This window comes from Marmota monax, unplaced genomic scaffold (assembly GCF_021218885.2).
Source record: "Marmota monax isolate L192 unplaced genomic scaffold, Marmota_monax_Labrador192_F-V1.1 WCK01_AAM20220418_F8-fsc00029, whole genome shotgun sequence".
In the NCBI taxonomy this organism is placed as follows: Eukaryota; Metazoa; Chordata; class Mammalia; order Rodentia; family Sciuridae; genus Marmota; species Marmota monax.
The window spans coordinates 17,592,838-17,615,547 of record NW_026693024.1 but is presented as its reverse complement, the minus strand read 5'-3'; the positions used below and the strand labels follow the sequence as shown (position 1 = coordinate 17,615,547).

At 39.8% G+C, this 22,710-nt stretch overlaps 1 protein-coding gene across 2 annotated transcripts in view; it reads right to left on the bottom strand.

Moving 5' to 3' along the window:
* Kdm1b (lysine demethylase 1B) overlaps nucleotides 1-22,604 on the bottom strand; it is a 45,967-nt gene extending 23,363 nt beyond the window's left edge. The window contains exons 1-8 of one of the 2 annotated variants that reach the window (XM_046453331.1): nucleotides 22,495-22,604; nucleotides 19,137-19,234; nucleotides 18,245-18,372; nucleotides 16,903-16,992; nucleotides 15,466-15,577; nucleotides 11,886-12,002; nucleotides 3,711-3,749; nucleotides 718-928 (exon numbers count right to left, since the gene is read on the bottom strand). In XM_046453331.1, coding sequence (XP_046309287.1) covers nucleotides 718-928; nucleotides 3,711-3,749; nucleotides 11,886-12,002; nucleotides 15,466-15,577; nucleotides 16,903-16,992; nucleotides 18,245-18,372; nucleotides 19,137-19,220 — 781 coding nt within the window. In that variant the 5' untranslated portion in view covers nucleotides 19,221-19,234; nucleotides 22,495-22,604. Of the gene's footprint in view, nucleotides 1-717; nucleotides 929-3,710; nucleotides 3,750-11,885; nucleotides 12,003-15,465; nucleotides 15,578-16,902; nucleotides 16,993-18,244; nucleotides 18,373-19,136; nucleotides 19,235-22,327; nucleotides 22,374-22,494 lie in introns of those variants that run through there. The other variant, XM_046453330.2, reaches the window with a different exon arrangement.
* Nucleotides 22,605-22,710: the final 106 nt, after the last annotated feature.

Genomic DNA, 22,710 nt, shown 5'->3' with positions numbered 1-22,710 from the left:
ATGCCTACCCTGAGGCTCTACACCTTTCTGAGAGTGGATCACCCATGGCATCATTAGAGGAGAAAGATGGAAATGAGAAAAAGGTACTGCTCACAGAGTTCAGAGCTTTCTTCTGGTAGTTCAGAGTGCATATCCTCCACACACTATCCAATGTTCAGATTAATGTGAAGGGTTCCCAAATTACTGAGGGAAAAGTTAACTGTACACTGTAAACTAATGGTGTGACAGGTCCACAGTACAGTTATCCCTCAACATCCTCAGGGAATTAGTTCCAAGCCGCACCCCACCCCAGGACACCTAAATCTATGCACACTTAAGTCCCTTCGCCAAGATGGTATAATATTTACATATAATCCACATACATGTGTGCTCTAAATCACCTCTAGGTGACTTACACTCCCCCCGCAAAATGCAAATGCTATGTAAATAGCTGTTCTATATTATTTAGGGAATAATGACAAGAATTAAAGGTCTATACATACTCAACACAATTTTTTTTTCCCCCAAATGTTTTCTAACCATGGTTAGTTGGATTTGTGGATCCAGAACTCTGGATGTGGAGAGCTGACTATATAACCAGATGCATGAATAATTATGTGCCCTGTATCATGCCTCCTTATGTTTTCTAAGAATTCTTTTGCATTTTGCTCACCCTTACATTTCTTCGGGGGCAGGGGTAAGGGTTGGAAAGGAGGGAGTAGCAGGACCAGCTCTTACCAAGCGCAGAGGGAGCCACTTTGGAGGCCTCCAGCTTCCCAGGGCTGGTATCCCCAGCAGTAGCAGCACGATTCGTGCTGGTACACGAAGGGCTCATGCCAACGCAGTCAGGGTAGTAGGCAGACAGCAGGGGTGCTGCCACGCTGTCTTTCAGCAAAGGAGGTAGGATGAGCATGGAGTACCACCAGTGGTTGGAAACTTCTGACACTCTCTGAAATGCAGGAGAAAGAGAAAACAGCAGAGAGAAACGGACATGCGGCTAGTGCCAAGGACAGAGGGCCATCTTCATTTCATTCATCCTTAGCCCTTTATTCTACCCCCCCCACCAGACTTAACAATTCTATACCAGAGTTCTGCACACACAAATTTAAAAACAAATGGATTATGATACACACAATGTTTCTTAAGGCAAAATATAGCCTTAATGTACAGTGACAGTCTCCCCCCTCCAAAGTCCCACCAATGCCAGGTAAATCTTTAGAGCTCCACCCACTTACTACCCTGCAAGCCTGGCTTTAAGTTTCAAAAGGGAAATTTATTTCTGCTCCACAGTTATCTATCATCCAGCTCCCTTTTACTTAAGATTTTTAAAGAGTTAAAATTGGACATAAAAACATAATTCTCCAAGTACTAGTCTATCATTACTGCTTTTAGCCAAAAACTACTTAAAAAAAAAAAAAAAAAAAAACTTTTGGAAGGTAAAAGTACACTAGTACCATCAAATAAGATGCCAAACGTAGACCTGAACAAGAGGCTATCTGGAACATTTTTCACTGTCTACGAGCCCCAACATTCCCAACAGTATACCCCACTGCTTCAGTCACCTTCTATGCCCAGCCCCTAAAGCCACATGCACCTGCAACCTCTGCTCTCAGCACCTGCTTTAGGTTAAACCTATCCTTGACAGGCCCACACTGTACCAAAACCAGGGGCACTCCAGCTCCTTTCCCAGCACACCAGCCTGTCTCTAGCAGCCACCTTCCTGGCCGGATCCCGAAGCAAGAGCAAATGGAGATTCAGCTCTTGGCACTCAGGCTGGACTATGCAGAGGGTGGAATGCAGTGCCTTGGAAAACATGAACCCAGGCTGCTCCAATTCTCTTCTGTTCCCTGGGTCATGCAGCTCAGTGGGCAAAATGAGTCAGGACCACTAGAGGCCTTGGCATCTTGCTCTAATCCCCCAGCTATTATTTCCCTAGAAACCCATCTGAAGACATACCAACCCGAACTCTGCTGGTGTAGGAGCAATGGGACTCATACTTAGTACATGCTCCGGCTAGTCGCCAACCCTGGATCCCTATAATTTTGTAAACAGACCAACAAACATCCCTCCCTCACTTTAATACACATACCACTGAAGAACCCGTACTTGACATACAATCTATTAGCATATTCAATCATCAAATACCCACTGTGCTAGGTTAGTGTTCCCCAAAATTTTATGTCCACCCGGAACCTTACAACGTGACCTTATTTGGAAGCAGGGTCTTTACAGATGTACTTAGTTATGATGAGTTCATACTGGCATAGTGGGAGCCCCAAATTCACCATGACTAGAGTCCTTAGTGGAAGCCAGAGAGAGAAGAAAGAGCCGGGGGAAGGGGTGGTGATGATGCAAGCAGGGATGAAAGCAGTGTGCCTCATGCCAAGGAATGCTAACAACTTCTGGCAACCTCCAAGAGGACCCTCCCCCTTGAGTCTGCAAAGGGAGCACGGCTTGGCCGACACCCAGATTCGGGCTTCTAGCTCTAGAACTGTGGAATAACACACTCGACTGTGGAAGAACACACTCGACTGTCTAAGCCTTCCAGCGAATCCTGGTAACTTGCTACAGAAGCTCCAGGTACCTAAGATACTTACTGAAAACTTAGAAACTGCTGTGACCCTAGAATCCCAGGAACATTAAAAATGTAAGGCAGATGACCATCACTACCAACCTGGACCTGACTCTCTCAGCTGAACACAAAAACCAGCAGATCAATTTCCAAGAATTCTTCCTTTTTTTACATACTTATATCTCATAAACAGCTTCTATCTTAAGAGTTCAGATTTTTCTGGTTGCAAAATAGTCTCAGTGTTATGGGACAGATGGATGAACAATTATATAATATTTAAAGTTATTTTTCCTTTCTTTCTATCATCTCATACTGTCTATACCTCAAATCCAGAAATCATATGGTCCACTGCCATACCAAGGGAATATATGAGGGTCCAGCCTGTAAAAATATGTATGTATATATGTGTATGTCTACACACACACATATACACCCCACTCCTCAAGTAACAGAATGGATTTAAAGTAGATTAGCTAGATGTCAGTTTCTCCCTTTGCTAAAAATTCCATTCTGGTCCCTGTATTTCAGATACCTGGAACAACCCAAATTAATCCTGAATCACTAAAAATCAGAATGACTCAGAATTCTCAGAATTTGAGAACTCAGAAGCCCAGAATTTTGAAACATCATTTTAAACTGGATCTGGTTGCACGGATCTTGCCAACTCAGGGAGCTAAGCTTCAAGAAGACACCAGAAATGTGGCCAGTCCTTGCCAGCTAGACATACTACTCCCCTTTCCACATCTAGTCATGAAAAGGACAAAGCTGTCACATTGAGGTCAAAATGCATGGGACACTCCTGCTGCTGAATCCAGGCCAAGAAAATCAATTTATGGCCCTCTTGTTCTTTTCTGGGAAGGATTCAAGTGGAGAAAGGGTCATAAAGTCATCCCTGAAACACAAGTTCAGTAATTCTGAGCCCTAAGGCAAGGCAAGGAAGCCTTTACTTCCTTTTAATATAAAGCAGTATACATTTTTAAGTTGGGAGTGGGTCACATATAACACCACTGATGACATTTTCATAACACAGTTACCAAGCTACATCAGAAAGGCTTTGATCAGCAAGCAAATGAAGACGAGAAACTCATGAAACGTTGCCGTCATTTACTTATCATCAAAAGCACATTAACTCTGATCCAGGATACTCAGAAATACTCACTAGATCTTCAGGGAGGGAACAATGATCTGAGGTCTCAGGCTGCAAAAGAAACCCAAGTTTTAATTAAGTTTACTTATAAAACATAGCCTTGTCTATTTATCTTCAATACCTCTTTTTCACCTATTAAACGGACAAAAAAGTTTGCTAAGACCCTGCATGAGCGAGGATGTCCTAGTAAAAACATGCAGGAATACCACTGTGGAGAGCAATTTGACAAAATATGGAGATTTTAAATGCATAGTAACTTGACTTCATAACTGAGGACACCACCAGCAATTCATTAGAGCATAAAGAGGATACACCCAGCAATTCTAACCTATATGTATTTTCTTGAGAGAATCTTGTAACATGTGCACTAACAGATAGATTAAAAAATATACAAAGGAGCGCGCTGGGGATATAGTTCAGTTAGTGGAGTGCTTCCCTGGCGTGCACAAGTTCCTGGGTTCAATCCCCAGCACCACCAAAAAAAAAAAAAAGTACAAAGGAGCATGGTTTGTAATAGGAAAAATGATAAGGACAACCCAAAATTTCTCAATAGTGGAATGGACAAATAGACCATATTATATTCAAACGATGACAAGCTACACAACAATGGGCGTGAACTACAACCACAGGCTACTACACGTCTGTGAGATGTATTCATGTTGTACACACAACATAATGTTGAGCAGAAGGAGCCGCACCCATCAGACCATATGATTCCACTTATATAAAGCTCAAACAAGGAAAAAAATCTACAATATTGCAAATTAGAATAATAAGTACACAGGGGAGAAAGGTTGGAGGCCGTGACAGACAGGGAGTACCAGATGGCTTCTGAGGGGCTATTCAATTTCTATACTAAGAGCCAGATAAATGGGCACTTAACAGGTTAGTTAATAAAACAAAAAGCAATGAAATTCAAAAGAGCATTTGCCCTTACAGAGAAGGGAAAAGGAGACGCGCTGCAGGAGCACCCAGGACCTGGGAAGCCATTGCTCTGCTTCGTAAACTGGGTGAGGACCGTTTAATGCTTTACATACAATTATAAATCCTCTCTGCACTTATAAATTATATCATATTGAAACTGAACATACACTTTGATACCAAAATTTCATTTAAAAGAACTGATGCTACAAAAATACTCAAAAATGGCATCAATAGAAGGCTATTTGCTACAGTACTGTCATAAACAATAACATCTACAAATAACCTAACTGCCCCTTAAGTGCAGAATTAAGCATGGTACATTTGTTCTGTGGACTAAACATCAGAGTCACCTAAGAAAGTTCTTTATGTACCGAGATGGAAGCCTCCTGAAAAAAGAAATGACAAAAACACGTGGAATTTGCTGCCTTTCTTCTTACTGCTGTTCCACAAATAAACTCTCAACTTGGTCCCTGATAGTGTTACCAGGCTAAACACCAAGATGACTCAGTAAACACTGTTTAAATAAATATTTCCATGGTTCAGGTTATGGATGGCAATCAAGTAGACAGGAACAACAGGATGGCAGGTATCAAAGGAGAGTGACTGAGGAGGTAAGGGACCCTAAGGAGACGAAAAAGGCTTCCATTGTAGGGCAAGGTTAAGAGTAAAAGCAAGCAAGTTTTCCAAAACATAAGGGATCCAACACCTCTGAGACCCTCCTGGAAAAAAGTCCTCAATGTTAAGATACATCCAACCAGGTAACAAACCACAGTGCAGAACCTGGAAGGGAAGGCACTACAGTAGAAGAAACCATAGGGAGCGGGGGATCCACAGAACTACGGCAGTGAGAGAAAAAGGCAGAGGGCACGAGGTTATGGGGGAGAATGACATTTAAAACACTTGGAAGAAAGGGAAAAAGGAGGTCGACTGAAGTGTGATATCATCTGAATTACTTTTACTGATTTCAGAGCATGGTGTTGATTAGTATCTTCTAATAGAACTATGATTTTTTTTTTTAAGGTTAGAGTGATTTTAACTCAATAGTCACATAATGTATTTTTCAATTTTTAGGGAGTTTTTAGAAACCACTATTTCTTTGGGTGGGGAAATAATTACTCCATGCTCAGCAATTTCTTATTTCAGCCTGGCTTCTTTTTCTTATTTCAAATGCATGTTACAAAAATCATGTTGGTGGGCTGGGGATGTGGTTCAGAGGTCAAGCACCTCTGGGTTCAATCCCCAGTACTCCCCACTCCCCGCCAAAAAAAAAAAAAAGAAGAAAGAAAGAAAAATCTTGTTGGCACTATTCCTTAACAGGAAGTTGTCCGTCAACCACTCCTCCTTCATTCATACAGGAACACTCAAAACTCTCAAAAAGTGGTGGCTATTTCATGATGACTAACAGCATACATTTTCTTGGCTAGCATCTCTGTTCTTTTCTGTATTTCTTTTGAAGTTTTCAATGATGGACACATATCATTTGTCTACAAAAGAGTCATTCCAAAGAAAACCCTATAGTTTTCAAAAACTAAGTATGTTAGAGAAGCTGAAAATGACAACTGCCACCCAAGGGGGAAAAAATACTGACGCACCCAAACACTGTGAACAATTAGCAGAGATGATTTTGAAGTCGTACATTCAATTATGAGAGAGCAATAGAGGAGCAATTATGGATGGCTCCAAATTATTCTTTAGTCAAAGCATAGAAAGAAATGTAAAAATTACACCTCGTATTTAGTAACCTACTATTAAATGATTCATCCAAAATCTTTTTAAATGAACTGTTCAACCTTAAAACACTACCTACATAAATCATGCGAAAATGGTTCAAAGACCAGACTCTAATGAAGCAGTCTTCTATTGTTGACTGCTGGTCGGCGGCTGCAGTCCCCTCTCAATGTTACAATGAAATGCCTGCCTCTTGTTCACTTGAGAAGTCACCTGGGGCATGGTGCTGGTTAATTCAGTGCAACCAAGGCACTGTCCCCCTGGGCCAGAGGAGCTTCCCCTGCCCCACAATCTCAGCACTGCATTCCTCAGCCCCCTCCCACTTTTTTCTCTTCTATTCTAAAGCAGAGGTTGAGGATCTTGAAGATGAAAGACAGTATATTCTAAATGTTCTCCCCATAAAAAATCAATATATAAGGTAATATATAAATTAATTAGCTTGATTTAGCCACTCCACAATGCATATGCATTTCAAAATAACATCTTACATACAACAAACATATATTTTTCATTTGTCAATTAAAATTAAATGACTTTTTGAAAAGAATAATTAAGGGCTAAATTAAAAGATTTTAGAACAAGTCATCGATTCCAGGAACCTGGTACTAGGCTCAGATCTGATCTTTCCATTCCTCACTCCCAAATTACCAACAAGAACAGAAGAGAGAATACCACAGAGGCCACCGACATTAACAGAAGAAGAGTGAACAATATAAACAACTTCAACAAATTTGACAGCGTAGATGAAAAGCACCTGGGCCCTGAAGCATCTCCAAACCATCTCCAAGTCACAAACCACCCGAATCATAACACATCTGTTGAAGAAATCGAATTAAAACATACTGGCCCAAACTCCTGGACCAGAAGAGTCAACCAAACACTAAAAAAAGGACTAATACTGACTTTATGCACCCTGTTTAACAAAATACAAAGCATGGCATATTCTCCATTTGCTTCTTGGGGAGCTAGCATAGCTCTGACAGAACCTGACGAGGATGCTGTAAGAGTTGTGACAGCATCACTATGAACACAGATGCCAGAATCCTTAACAAAACATAATAAAACCCAGCAATATATTAAAAGCATAGTACACTAGAAAAAAAGGGAGAAATTTTTCCAGAAATATAAGATTGTTTCAACATTTCAAAATCAGTGTGATTCACCCCATTAGCAGATTAAAGGACAAAAAACCCACATGATCACCGTAATAGATGAAGAAAATATATTTGGCAAAAGTCAACCAAAATTTCGAATAAAAGTTCTTAGCAAAGCAGGAGAAGAAAGGACCTTCTCCCTCAACCTAACAAAGGAGCATCTACAAGAAGCTATATCAATAAGCAGAGTACTCCAGTCAGATTGAGGCCAGGAGTAAGACAAGGAGGCTTGGCTTTCACCACCTCTGTATGGTATGTCAGTGGTGGTCCTGCCCAAATCAATAAGGCAAGAAAAAGAGAAAAAGAAAGAATATCAGGGGCTGGGGATGTGGCTCAAGCGGCAGCGCGCTCGCCTGGCGTGCGTGCAGCCTGGGTTCGATCCCCAGCACCACATACAAAGATGTTGTGTCCGCCAAAAACTAAAAAAAAAAAATAAAATAAAATAAATATTAAAAAAAGAGAAAAGAATATCAGTTGATATTAGTTTGTAGACAACCTAAAGGAATCTACAAAAGGACTTATAAAAGTTAATAAGGAAAGCCAAAAAAGTCTCTGGGTATAAAGTCAGCACATATAAGTCAACTATATACCTATACAAATGCCACAAACAACTTGAAAATAAAAATTCATCCTCAGTGAAAACTAGAAAACACTGCTGGGAGAAATTAAGGAATCCTGGGAAATGATTTCTGTAAAGACTAGATAGTAAATATTTTAGGCTCTGTAGACCATGCAGTCTCCATCATGACTCCTGTCATGGAGCATGAAAGCAGCCGTCGACACTACATAATTAAAGAGCACGCTGTGCACCAATAAAACTTTCTTTATAGCTGAAAGATTAGTAGAGGAGAGGGAAGGGAACAGAGGGAGGGAGAAAGGTAGGAAAAGGACCTCCTGGGGTCTGAATTAGAGCAAATCATATTCCATGCTTTTATAACTATGTCAAAATTAATCCTAATGTTATATATAACTAAAACGAACCACCATCAACAACAAAAAAAACATTATTTATGAAAACAGGCAAAGGGCCAGATTTGACTCACAAGCCATTACTTGCAGTAACTGGGTTAGAAAACTGAAAAATGTCCATTATCCTCCAAAAGATACACAGATTCAACACATTCCAATCAAAATCCTGGAGGGTAGATATGGACAAGCTTATGGAAAACATACATGGAAACATAACGGTCCTAGAATACATAATCATAAAAAAAAGGTTGGAGGAACTTACCACTAACTAATTTTAAGACTTAAAAAAGATACAATAATCAAGACAAGACCATTTTGGTCAAGGATAAACAATGGGAACTATGGAATGTGGTACATACTGCATGTATGGTCAATTGATTTTTTTAAAAAAATGATATCAAGTTAGTTCAATGAAAAAAAGAATAATCTTTTCAACAAATAGTACTGAAAAACTAAGTACCTATATGGAAAAAATTGAATTTTGTCCTATTCCTCATATCAAAAGCCTTTAACTTGATAAAAGATATTGTATCCATGTACAACTAAAAATTTAAAAATTAGGAAAAAAAAAAGATGCTCAGCATCACCAGTTAACAGGGGAATGCAAACCAATGCCCCCATGAGATGCCAAAACATACCCACTATACCAACAAAACCACAAAAGAAAACACCACCAAATGTTGGAACATGGCACAAGAATCATGGAAAACCATTTGGCAGTTTCTTAACATTAAACAACTACTACATGACTCAGTAGTGTCACTCTTGTGTATTTGCCTGTAAGAAATGAAAAGGCCCACAGAACACTTGCACAGAATGCTCACTGTAGCTTTTCTCACACAGCAAAAACACAGGGACAATGGTTAAACAAACTGCAGGGCATACCTACAATGCAATTTTACTTGACAATTAAAAGAAACTACTGATCACGAGAGTGACGAGGTGACTCTCAAATCCTACTTAGTGAAAAAAAGCGAACACTACACTACACAATACATATGGCTGTTTTTTTTTTTTTTGTTTTTTTTTTTTTTTGTGGTACTGGGGATTGAACTCAGGGCCTTGTGCATGTGAGGCAAGCACTGTACCAACTGAGCTATATCCCCAGCCCTCATTTTTTTTTTATTTTATATTTTTACATGGTGCTGATGATTGAACCCAGTGCCTCACACATAGAACGCACATTATACCAATGATGGCTAATTCCTAACAGCCACACATCTGTCCCTCCTCTCATAGTTTCACTGAGACACAAGTCCCAGCCCCTGATTTCATTTTTTACAAAGTTCAAGAACAAGGAAAACTAAGCTATGATGATAGACACCAGAAATTCCTCTGGGGAAGAGAAGAAATAACCAGAATTTTTTAGAGTGATGGAAATATTGTATATCTTCATTGGCATAATGAATTCAATCTGTAGACATCTTCTGAAACTCAATGAAATTCACTTAGGAGCTATTCCTATAACTATAGTATGTAATCACAGCTCAAAAACAAAAATAAGATGCAACTTTATATCAATTAAAAATAACACCAGTTGATGCAGATAAGGTTTTGATATAATGATGACTCTGAGTTGGGGTCTTTGGATCTTTAAAATGCAATTTGCATATTCATATCAATAGTCTTAAGTAATGTGCCCCTCATAAATACATTCAAATGCATTTCTAAAAAGCGGGGACACACACACACACACACACACACACACACACACACACACCCCACACAGGACTGAAAATGTGACTCAGTCTTAGAGTGCTTGCCAAGCACATACCAACCAGACTTTAATTCCCAGCATTACCAAAAAAAAAAAAAAAAAAAAAAAAAAAAAGTCTAGTAGGATAAATGAATCATTAACAGCTTAACTAACAGCTTACTCATCAAAACAGGAAAGAGATAAGAAAAACTTTCATTTTTTAGTTGTATACGATATATGTACATGCATATTTTCAATTAACTTTATCCTAAGAGTAAATTCTTTTTTTAAAATTTTTTTTAGTTGTAGTTGGGCACAATACCTTTATTTATTTTTATGTGGTGCTGAGGATAAAACCCAGCACCTTAGCACATGCTAGGCGAGTGCTCTACTGCTGAGCCCCAGCCCCAAGAGTAAATTCTTACGTAAAACTTATTTATGAAAAAATAAAAACTCTAACTCCTAAATGTTCATACTCTTTTTCTCATTTTGTCACTTGCAAAAATCTTCCAATGTTTTTTGGTGGTGTGGAGGACTAAATCAGGGCTTCAATCATGTTAGGCAAGGCCTCTACCACTGACCTACGGCTCCAGACACCAAATTGATATTTTGAAATAATTATGTGTTGCTTTAGCAATATTTTTATGTTAAATCCAAGGTTTTTAAAACTTGACTATAAACTTTATAAAAACTTTCCATCCATTCTTTAAAAGAAGAATATTTAAGTGTTTTGCTGGAAATAATTGCATATTTTTTGTGAATATACCACAAACTACTGTATTATATTATTTAAAAGGTAAATTTTAAATAATATGCAAATCATTTCTGAATTTTTTGAAAAAGATAGTATTTTCAATCTGGAATTTGATTCCTAACATTGTTTTGTTTTAAGTACAGGAACTGAACCCTGAGGGACTTTATTACTGAGCTACATCCCAGCTCTATTTTGAGACGGGGCCTGAGTTACTGAGGTGCCTGGAGCTTGTGATCCTTCTGCCTCAGCCTCCTGAGTCACTGGGGTTACAGGGGTGAACCACCATGACAGAATGACTTTTAATATTATTTAACTTATTTAAAGCATTAGTGACATTTGTATGGATTAATTCCTTTAACACGTTAAAGAATTACACATTTTTAAACCTTAATTGCCAAATTTCAAAGAAGGCACATTATACCAATGATGGCTAATTCCTAACAGCCACACATCTGTCCCTCCTTACTGGTGAGATCCTGCTTTCGTCTGGTGTTGCAACATGCTCAGTTGTAAAAATATCTTCTTCCTTTGTCTTCAGTGCAATCCAGAGTAGCTGCATGATTCTGTTCCAGCCAATAAGATACAAATAGATATCTACCCTATTTCCCAATAACAGGATAGAGTCAGCTGTTGTACCTCTCACACCCTTTGCCCTTTCTCTGGTACAATTTAGACACAGTGGCTGGCGGTACGGCAACCACCTGATGAACTTGAGGATGGAGGACAAACTAAGGATAGACTAGACGCACTGGAAAGAAGACGACCAACTCTGGACAGCCTATTTCCAAACCACTTGTAACGAGAGAAAAGTGAAATTCTTAATTAGTACACCACCTGCAGCTGGGGTTGTCACATGCATTCACACAACCCAGATAAAACGAAAAATACATACCCTTACTATTTACTGACAACTAAATTAATGTTATCCATTACTTCAAAAGGAACACCAACAGAAATCATACCTTAACAGCAGTATTTGGTTTCATACCACACCGATACGTCTTTGCTACCTGTGGAGTGAGCTGGATTTCCTTGGTAAGCTGCCGCCACTTACCACACTCTGGTTTGGTACACTGAACCTAGGGAAAGAAGAGAGGTCAAGATCAACAGGTTGGCTAATCTTGAGCTACTTTTCCACCCTCCACCACTTATCCTGTGTCACCATTCCCCACATAATCCACTTCTACCCCATTAGGCTAATTTCTGATTCAGTACTAGCTCAGGCAACAACAAAGAGCACAGAGGAGCTAAGAACTGTTGTCAGAAAGATTTTCCAGCTCAGACTAAGGAAATAATCAGAGATGAATTTTGTTATCACAGGTCAAAAAAGTCAGTACACTCAATGCAAATAATGTGATACCCTGGGCTGGATCCCAGAACAGTAAAAGGACTAGATGAAAAAACAGATAAAATCTAAACAAAATCTGTAATGTCATTATTCACACTTGCCAATGTTAATTTCTCAGTCTGACAAACAATCATGGTACATAAGATGATTACATTAAGCAAACTGGGTGAAGGATATATGAGAACTCTCTATGCTATCTCTGCAACCTTCTGTACATTTTAAATTATTCCAAAATAAGTTATTTTTAAAAAGTGTGGAGAGGGCTGGTTTGTGGCTCAGTGGTAGAGTGCTCGCCTAGCACGTGCGAGGCCCTGGGTTCAATCCTCAGCACCACATAAAAATAAAGGTATTGTGTCCAACTACAACTAAAATAAATATTTTTTAAAAAAAGTGTGGAGATATCCACATGCAGAAGAATGAAGTCAGATTCAACTTCACACATAAAAATTAACTCAAAATGGATTAAACAACTAAATGTAATTGCTAATTCAATAAAATACTTAGAAGAAAACAGGGCATTATGTATACACACTGAATGGAATCCTAATTGGAAGGGGTTTTACTCCATGTATGTATGTCAAAATATAGTCTAGGGTCATGTTTATCAAAAAACAAAAAGTACAAGCCAAAAAGAAAAAAAAAAAACAGGGATTAATCTTTATGGCCTCAAATATGGCAGTGAATTCTTAGGTGTGGTACCAAAACCACAAACAAGAAAAAAGTGGACAAACTAAACTTTATAAAACTGAAAACTTTCATGCATCAAAGGACACTAGCAAAGTGAAAAGACAACTACAGTGAAAAAATATCTGCAAATCCAAGATCTGATAAGGGCTTAGTTTACATAATGTATAAAGAATTCCTACAACTCAAAAATAAAAAGACAACTCAACTTAAAAACAGGTAAACCATTTCAACAGACACTTCTCCAAAGAAGATATGCAAATTGCCATTAGTTAAAGAAACGAAAATCAAAACCACAGCGAGGGGCTGGGCTGTGGCTCAGTGGTAGAGCACTTGCCTAGCATGTATGAGATACTGGGTTCAATTCTCAGCACTGCATTTAAATAAATAAAGGTCCACTTACAAACTACTGTTATAGGTGATTTAAAAAAAAAAAAAACCCACAATGAGATACCACTTCACACCCACTTACAATTGCCAGTATATAAAATGTAAAACAAAATGAAAGTTGGGGAGGGCATTGAGAATCTGAGCCCACACACACAGAAATGAAAATTGTGGGGCAGCTATGGAAAAGAGTGTGAAGGTTCTCAAAAAATCAAATACAGAATTACGATATGGCCCTCCAATTCCATTCCTTAGGAATAGCCCTAAAGTAACTATAAACAGATATTCAAACAAATATTTATAAAAGAATGTTTATAGCCACACTATTCACAATAGCTAAAGGTTTAAAACAACCTAAGTGTCCATCAAAAGATGAAAGGATAATTAGGCTATCATGCAGTAGGATTCCATTTATAGGAAACACCCTAGCTGGATAAATCCATAAAGATGGAAAGCAGGGGCTGGGGATGTGGATCAAGCGGTAGCGCGCTCCCCTGGTATGCGTGCGGCCCGGGTTCGATCCTCAGCACCACATACAAACAAAGATGTTGTGTCTGCCGAGAACTAAAAAATAAATATTAAAAAATTCTCTCTAAAAAAAAAAAAAAAAAAAAAAAAAAAAAGATGGAAAGCAGATTAGCAGTTTCCAGGGACTGAAAGGTGGGAGAACTAGAGGGTGACTGCCTAATGTACAAGGTTTCCTTTGTGGGTGATGAAAGCAAGTTGGAATAATACAGAGGTGGCAGTTACACAACACTGTTAATATGCTAAATGCCACTGAATTGTATGCCTTAAATAGTTAATGTTAGGTCTCAGGATTTGGCTTAGGGGAAGAGCATGTATTTAGCAATGTTGAGATCAAGACTGAATCCCCAGGATGGGGTTGTAGCTCGGTGGTAGAGCGCTTGCCTAGCATGTGTAAGACCCTGGTTGGGTTAGATCCCCAGCGTCACATAAAACTAAATAAACAAAATAAAGGTGTTGTTCCATCTACAACTAAAAATATTTTTTAAAAAATTGAATCCCCCACCACCCCCTCCAAAAAAAACCTCATTAGACAACATTAAAATAGTTAATTCTGTTGTTTGACTTTCTACTTCAATAAAAAGTTTAAGTGTGTACAAGGCAGCTCAGAATTACTTGTATTAAAAAAAAAGCAAATCATTTATTAAGTGGTGATTTATGATATATATAATCACTAAAATATATTTTCAAAGAATGGCTAAATGGAAAAAGGATCATAAAAAGTAAGATTTAAAAAAAACAGTTAGAGGGGGCTGGGGATGTGGCTCAAGCAGTAGCATGCTTGCCTGGCATGCATGCGGCCCAGGTTCGATCCTCAGCACCACATACAAACAAAGATGTTGTGTCCGCCGAAAACTAAAAAAAAAAATAAATGTTAAAAAATTCTCTCTTAAAAAAAAAAAAAAAAACAGTTAGAGCCAGGTGCAATGGTGTACACCTATAATCCCAGCAACTCAGGAGGCTGAGGCTCTAGGCATCTTAGTGAGACCCTGTCTCAAAACAAACAAAAGCGGGGGTGGGAAGGGGGCTGGAATGTGGCTTAGTGGTTAAGCATCCATGAGTTCAATCCCTCGTACCAAAAATTTAAAACAAGTTGTAAAAAAAAAAAAAAAAAAAATCCAAATTTTTTAACCTAATTAAGATTTGTATATAAAGCACAAAATTATGTTTAAACAAACTCAAAAATATGAATAAATTAAAGACTAGAAGGATATATACCAAACTTAGCAATAACTATCACCAGCAGGTGTGAGGCGTTAGTTTCTTCCTATATTATCTTTCTATAAAAAATAATAATAATCAGAAAGAACTGAGAGTCATGGTGGTGTGCACCTGTAATCCCAACCACTTGGGAGGCTGAGGCAGGAGGATCACCAAGTTCTCTATAATCAGCCTGAGCAACTAGTAAGTCCCTAAGCAACTTAGCGAGACCCCATCTCAAAAATTAAAAAGGGCTGGGGATTTGGCTCAGTGGTTAAGCTCCCCAGTACCCACCCCCCAAAATAAATCAGAACAGAAGTAATAAAAGAAAGATTTTTTAAAAGTCAGGGTTTTCATCCATTGCTCTTCCTTTTAGCTCAATAAATGCTATTTCTTACCCAGTAGGGGAGCTGCTGGTCTGCCATGAATGCTTTGGGGCTAGGTTCAGTTTTGCCATTGCTGGTCCATATTTTTTTCCAGGAGGTATACTTATCATATCCATCTTTATGGCTGCAAACAATAAATATACCAAGCTACATGTCAAAACACAAGTCAGTTCAGTAAATTTTACATGAAGGACTAACCCAGTCTTTCACACAGAGGGAAGTTACTATGGCACCCATACAGCAGGCGGTCAGAAGGGGTGTTCTCTATTCCACGTTTGTACGATGACGACAGCATAACAAATTCTGCGGACATATGTAACCAAAAAGAACCAATTAAAAAAAAAAATTAATCTAATAAGGGAAAAGTATTCTCTAAAGGAGAAATTAGGATATTTTAAAATCTAAGAACTGGGGGTACAGCTCAGTGGTTGAGCACTTGTATGGCCGAGACCCCGAGTTCTATACCCAGAACCACCAAAAAAAAAAAAAAAAAAAGAATATTTTCAAATGTACACAGTAAATCTTAGGGTGGCCACTTAAAAATTACATCACTAGATTAAGTAACATAATCAAAAAATGTGCAATTAAAATCAGAGAAGGCAAAAGAGAGAACCAAGATAAACAACCAGCAATTAATATATTTCAATTCAACTATGTCAATAATTTCTTAAAATGTGAATAATACATACACATAAATTAAAGGCAGTTGAAAATTAAATCAGTTACTTATTTTGGTGCTGGAGCCTTGTACGTAAATAATCTTGGATCAAAGAAAAATACTCAAGGGAAATTTAAAAATACTTTGAACTAAATGAATGAAAATTATTGAGATTTGTGGAAGAAAATCATTTGGAGGGAAATTTATGGCATTAAATGCACTTCTTAGAAGAGAGATCTAAAATTAATAACCTTAAAGCTTCCAACTTAAGAAACTAGATAAAGAAAAAAATTAAACCTAAATCAACTAGAATAAAAAAATGAGAGCACAAAAAAATTGAAAATATAAACAAAGAATCAGTTCTTTAAGTAAAACTCCTATGCCACCAACCACATTAACAGAGAAGAAGAGGGGAAAAAAAAAAAAAACCCACAATAAAATTAGTAAAAGGAATGGCTGGCTGTCCAGTGCACTCTGTCCATCAGCAGCCCTCTCCCCTACTTCTGCACCCCACCGTCTGCATATTATGACAGAATAGCAGAGCGGCTCTGAGAGCTTTCAGAATGTATAGATCCGTGGCAGATATTTTTTGAGCCCTGAGTGTGTGCACATATAAGAAACACACATACAAACTGGCACATCAAAGTCCTGGTCAAAGTAAAAGTGGTCACAGATGTGACCAAAACAGTCCAACAATTCAGTGAGCCCAGGGACTAAGCCTTAACCCTGATCCCCTCCCTTGCCCTTGCCACCGTCTCACCCACCATGGACAGTTCAATTAGCAAACAAACCTTCTGTAATAATGGTCAAAGCATTCATTACAGAAATGCTCCCCACAGGAAAGGTGATACCATCGGGATGTGTAGCCATTTTTGGCACATCTGAAAACAGCAAAAACATGTAACTTTGATAAAAAATAAACATTTCTTTTCCCTTTAAAAAAAAAAACATTCAACAAGGGTATCCTATTGACATTATTTCCACATAAAACTCCTAATGGCCATGAGCCAACAACAGGGGAAACTGGAATGCAGGAGTATATAAAGTGAACCAAGTCAAGTATTCCTTATCTGAAATGCTTCAGACCAGAAGTTGAAGAATTTCAGAAATTTTTTGATTTTAGAATCTTGGCATACATATAAAACATTTTGAGGATGGAACTCAAACTTAAGTATAAATTTGTTTGTTTCATATGTACTTTATACACATATCTTGAAGGTAATTTCATACAAAATTTTATTAGCATTTGCATTTTGACTGAGGCCATCACATGAGGTCAGGTGTAGAATCATGTTGGCACTCAGAAAGTTTCAGATTTTAAAGCATTTTGGCTTTCAGATTAGAGATGCTCTATCTGCAGTACACAGTAGGGACACAAGGCCTTAGACCAGTGGTCTCTTGCCTAGCTGGCAGCCGGGGCCAACCCGGAGCATGGATGCTTATGCCATGACGCATCCATGCCACTGCACTTGAGTTGCTAGTGCAGAGGACTCCAGGAGCCCATTTGGCCCAATCCTGAACAGGGACGGATCCGGCCAGCTGTAATCTGAATATCACGCAGGCTATCTGGCCACGTAACTTGCCAAAGAGATAATACAGCAACAGAACGAGGAATCCTGCCACTGGGAGCACATCCCCCACCACCTCTGCATGTTTCAAAATAAGCAGGATGTGTTTTCCAGAGTTTATTGAATCTTAAGCCTTAACTAAAGATTTTCCTCTGGAAATGTCAGACTGCAGTTAACTACATAGTTTCTGTGAGACTTTTACATAGATGTGGGAAGACGTGGCATATTACACAAGGGAGAAAAATCAGTGACCAGTGATCACTCGCTGGTCTCCTCTGGAAGGTCAAGGATCTTCCCCACTGTGTCGCCAGCCCCTATGATTGGTGGCATATGAGGGCATTGTACTGCAGAGTTGGCATGGGTGTGCTCTCTCCCATTAGTCCAGGAGTGCCAAGGAGCTCTGTGGAGATGTGGAGTGTAGAGAATGAGCAATGTCTCTCTCTCTCAGGTGACTTTCAGTACTGGCATCTGTCTTTGGGAAAACTACCTTCTAGGAAGATGTCCCCACAAAGCACACTGCTCTCATGGGCAGCAACTCAAGGCCGGATGTGCCTTCCAAACAGACCTTTCAGAGGCACTTGCAAAGCACACAGGACAGGTAGCCGTACAGCCCGCCTTTTCGCACTTCCTATACTTCTTCTCTGACACGCCATCCTCGTCCTCATCTGCTGTCTCTGTTGCCTTCTTCTTTGCCTGTGGGAGAGTCAGCTGAGGTGAGGATCACTGGGCTGACCAGGGTGATGGGGTGGAAGGTGTGTTACTACTGAAACCACATGCGTTACGAGTTCCAAGTGTGAAGGTCAACAACATCCTGGCAGTGGCCCAGAGGCTGACCCACAGGAACCACTGCCTCATGACTCACTGCACACACAGTTCACTGGCTGGCTAGAGATACAGAACCAGCACTTTAATAGCAGGCACCTAGGAACTCAAATTCACCTGAGCCTTTCTCAGGAAAAAGTGACACCGCTCAGAGTAAACACAAGTCATTCTCAAAATTAAGACTTTTTTTTCTTAGAAGACTTAAACCCTTACAGTATTACAGACTTTTATTTTTTTAAAAAAGTCAGGAAAATTCTAGAGAGATAATTCTATCATTTTTTTCATGAAAAAGAAAAACACTACCAAAAGAAAGCAATACCTAACTGACTATAAGCAGAAGTCCAAATTCCTCTGAATGATATCCAAGCCGTGCATAATGGGGCCAGAGCCCCATCACCTAGTGCAATTCTCTGATGCCCATCTGCACGCCATGCCTTTATCCTTGCAGTTCCCCCAACCAGAGATGCAGCATTTCTACGTCCTCTCCCTTTATCATGCTATACCACGACTACTGTGATTTTCTCCACAATAGGACTAGAGGACTAGAGGTGTCTTCCCACCTCTAATTTTCCAGTCCCAACCATAATATTCCTGTATGCTCAAAAGAGGTTCATTGAGTGAACAAATGAACATACCTGCCTGCCGGAGCTCCTCAAAGGAAGGCTATCTGAACCATCATAAGCTGTTCTTTTCTTTGACCTTCCCCGAGGGGTTGCCATTATATTAAAAAAATCTGCCAAAAAAAAAGAAATTAAGCCACTCAATATTAGCATCTGCTATTATTTTCAACTGTGTGGAGCAAAGTATGTAGTTTAGTAGGTATGAAGGCATACTAGACTGCTTGGGTGTAAAGCCATCACTTCGGAATTACTTAACCTCCCCAAGTGTCCTCAGATAAAATGGGCATGGTAAAGGTGTACCACATCAGTGGCATGAAAATTAAACAAGATAATTTAGAGCACCAGTACTGGCAGAAGTACTCAATAAATACTACCCATTAGTACTATGTACACTTTTAAAATGAGAAACATATCACATGAATGATCAATATTCAAATTACACAACTGTTTGTAACATTCAGTAGGGAAATATACCTAGTTTTTGTTGTGTTCCCCTTTTTCCATCTCACTGTGTCTTCTTACCAGTTCCTGAATTCTGATGCCTTAGTATACTTTAAAAACTTACTCATTCCTTCTTAGTAAACTCAATAGATGAGTATCAGGCACAATGTGTGGTCACTACTGAACACAGGAATCTGGATTAGATAGAAGCACTGGTATCTTCTACTAGATCAATTTTAAGCATTCTCAAACTGTTTAATCATGTTGTTGTTATAATAAACAATAAGAACTAAAGACTACAAGATAAATAATGAATAGTAACATGAAAAACTGAAAGCTATTCGAATTTTTTCAATTAAGGATAGAAAAATACTTAGCATAAGTAATTAATAATATATGGATTCTGTAATTATCATTCATTCCCTTCCCTGATCCATTGTTTTTACTATGTGTGCACACATATATGAAATAATAAAATGAAAAATAAATAGGACATACCTGTGGATAGGAATTTCAAAGTAGAAAAGTATTACCATAAAATACAAATCCCATATACACAAACTTAATCTCGGAGAAAAGCTTTGAAGATTTTGTAATCCTACTGTTTCATATTTATGCATTATAATAACATCTTTAAGAGTACTTTTCATGGATTATTAACATCATGTGGAAAAACTTTGCCATCTACCCTTATTCTGAGAAGCCTTCCTATCAACAATTTTCCTTTGACTTAGTCTTCATTTTCTTAGAAACAATATAATTTTACCTATGAACCATACATATTCTGAAGTGCACTATACTTCTTTAAGCATTAAATAACCGCTTAGGGGCCTGAGGGTGTAGCTCAGTGGTAAAACGAATGTTTTTCATGCATGAGAAGCTGGGTTCAATCCCCAGCACCAAAATAAATAAGTTGACATTTAGTTCTATAACATCCTTGTACTGCTAGAGAAGGTGCTGGTAATTTAATAATAGTACCTACCTAATCGTTGTTATACTCTAAGGCTTTCTGGGTCTCATTTGTGTTTTCAAAAAGTCTGACAAAACTCTCTATACATAAAAATATGAATATATAAATATGAATTCTTACACATAAATCTTCACATATTTATTTTTAAAATCTATACATTATTCATAAAAAACAAAAAAAGAATGTGAAAATATATAGTATTATGCACAGTACAATTTTTTTTGGACAGGGACTGAACTTAGAGCCTCCTGAATCCTACCACTGAGCTACACCTCCAGCAGTACATATGGTATTGTAGCAAAATATCTGAAGGGGGGTTCAGGAACAAAAATGAAATCAGCCAAGGTTCCTGCAATATTTGACTCTGTCACCTAGGAATGTTTCCTAAAAGCATAGTTTCCAGAAATTTCAAATATTTTAATCAAATTGTACACTGAAAATGTTCTTAATGCAATAAAAAAATAATATAATTCAAGAAGTAGTTAAATACGAAATGGAAACACTATAAAGGCCATTATTAAATTTGATCAAAGGTTTTTAAAATAGTACATTTCACCTTTAATTATACAATTATGTACCTCCATTCTTTTTTTAGCACTTGACATAATCCCTATTTTCACTGTTGCTGGGTCTTAAGAGAGAAAAAATAAGCGAAGTTGTAAGGAAGTTTTTAAACACCGTCTTAGAAATACTAACCAAAGTGTCATTAAAATAAACTGGGATACTCAAAGTTTTCACATCTGATTCTTTAAAGACACCTAAGTAAATATAATGTTTCATGTTCAATACTTTATGAGCACATTTCTTCCTAATTTGAAATGCACAGCTTTGGTTTGCTTTTAATGTGATAAAAGAAAAAAGCAGGTGTTTTCTATAAACATACAAGTGGCTATATCAATACCCAGACTTCTACTTAAATAATTCCCAGGTGTTTCTGAACCACCTTATTCAGGAACTGTTTCTTAAAACATACAGAATTCACAAAAATGTGAATCAAGAGGATTCCAAATCTACAGTAGAGTCAGCATAATTTCTAAAATTAGAACAAACTAATACTAGAAACTTCTTCACAGACCAAAGAAAGAATAATTTCCCTTTGGGCCACTTAAAATAAGGCAAGACTAATACCTTACTACTCCTACACTAATCAAATTCTCAGGAATACGGACCCAGAACTATATTCAACATTGAACGACTCAGTAATGCAACACGGAATCCCCACCCGCCTGGACGTCTTTTGTTGACCACTTTCTCCGCCGGGGAGACAATTAATTATTGATGGTCATTTTCTCCTGTGCGCGCCTCCTGAAGAAAGCTCCCTCCCACTCGCCTTTCTTCCACTGAAATATTTTTAAAAACAAAAATAAAACTGGCCGACCCGTGCGCCGCGAGCGTAGCGGGGAGCCGGTGGAGTCCCGCCAGCCGCGCCGAGCACCGGGCTCTCCGCGGCGGGGCCCCGGGCGCGAGCGCAGCCGCCGCGGCTCCTCGGGGCTCCGCCGGCGCCGCGCCGCGGCCCCGCTACACCTGCGCGGCCCTGGGCGAGCGAGGGCGCTCCCGCCACACCGGGTCCCGCGGCCGCCCCGGAGGGGAGCCCCGTCCCCTCCCTCGTCAGAGAAGCCGCCCCGGGCTCACCTCTGCGCACGGAGGCGCGGCGAGCCGGGGAGGGGCACCGCCGGGGGAAGGAGACGCGGTCAGGCCCGGAGGCTCGCCGCCCCGCGCCCCGCCGCGAACCCCGTGGTCCCGACACCGCGGCCCGGAAATGCCCCCGCTCTGAGGAGACCCCCGCCCCACAAACCTTGCCCTCGGCGGCGGCGCATTCAGCTCCCGGGACGCCCCCTCGCCTCGCTCCCGGGCGGCAGGCGCCGCGCCGCAGAGCGGAGGGGAGGGCTAGCGACCCGCCCCGCCGCCGACCGGAGCTGTCATCCCGCCGCCCCCGCGCCCGCCCCCTACCGCGAGCCCCACCTCGCAGCGGCAGCCGCGGTGCGCGCTGCCCGGCTGCCGGCACCCCTCTGAGCCGCGCGCAGGACCCAGCACACGCGCGGCCGCGCTGCTTCCGCCCCTACCGCGGCGTGACCCGGGGTGGGAGGAGCCGGAGAAACAACGCACGAGGCCCCGCCCTCGCCGCCGCCGCCGCGCGCCCCGCCCCCGCCATTTCCGCGGCTGCGCAGGCCCGGGCTC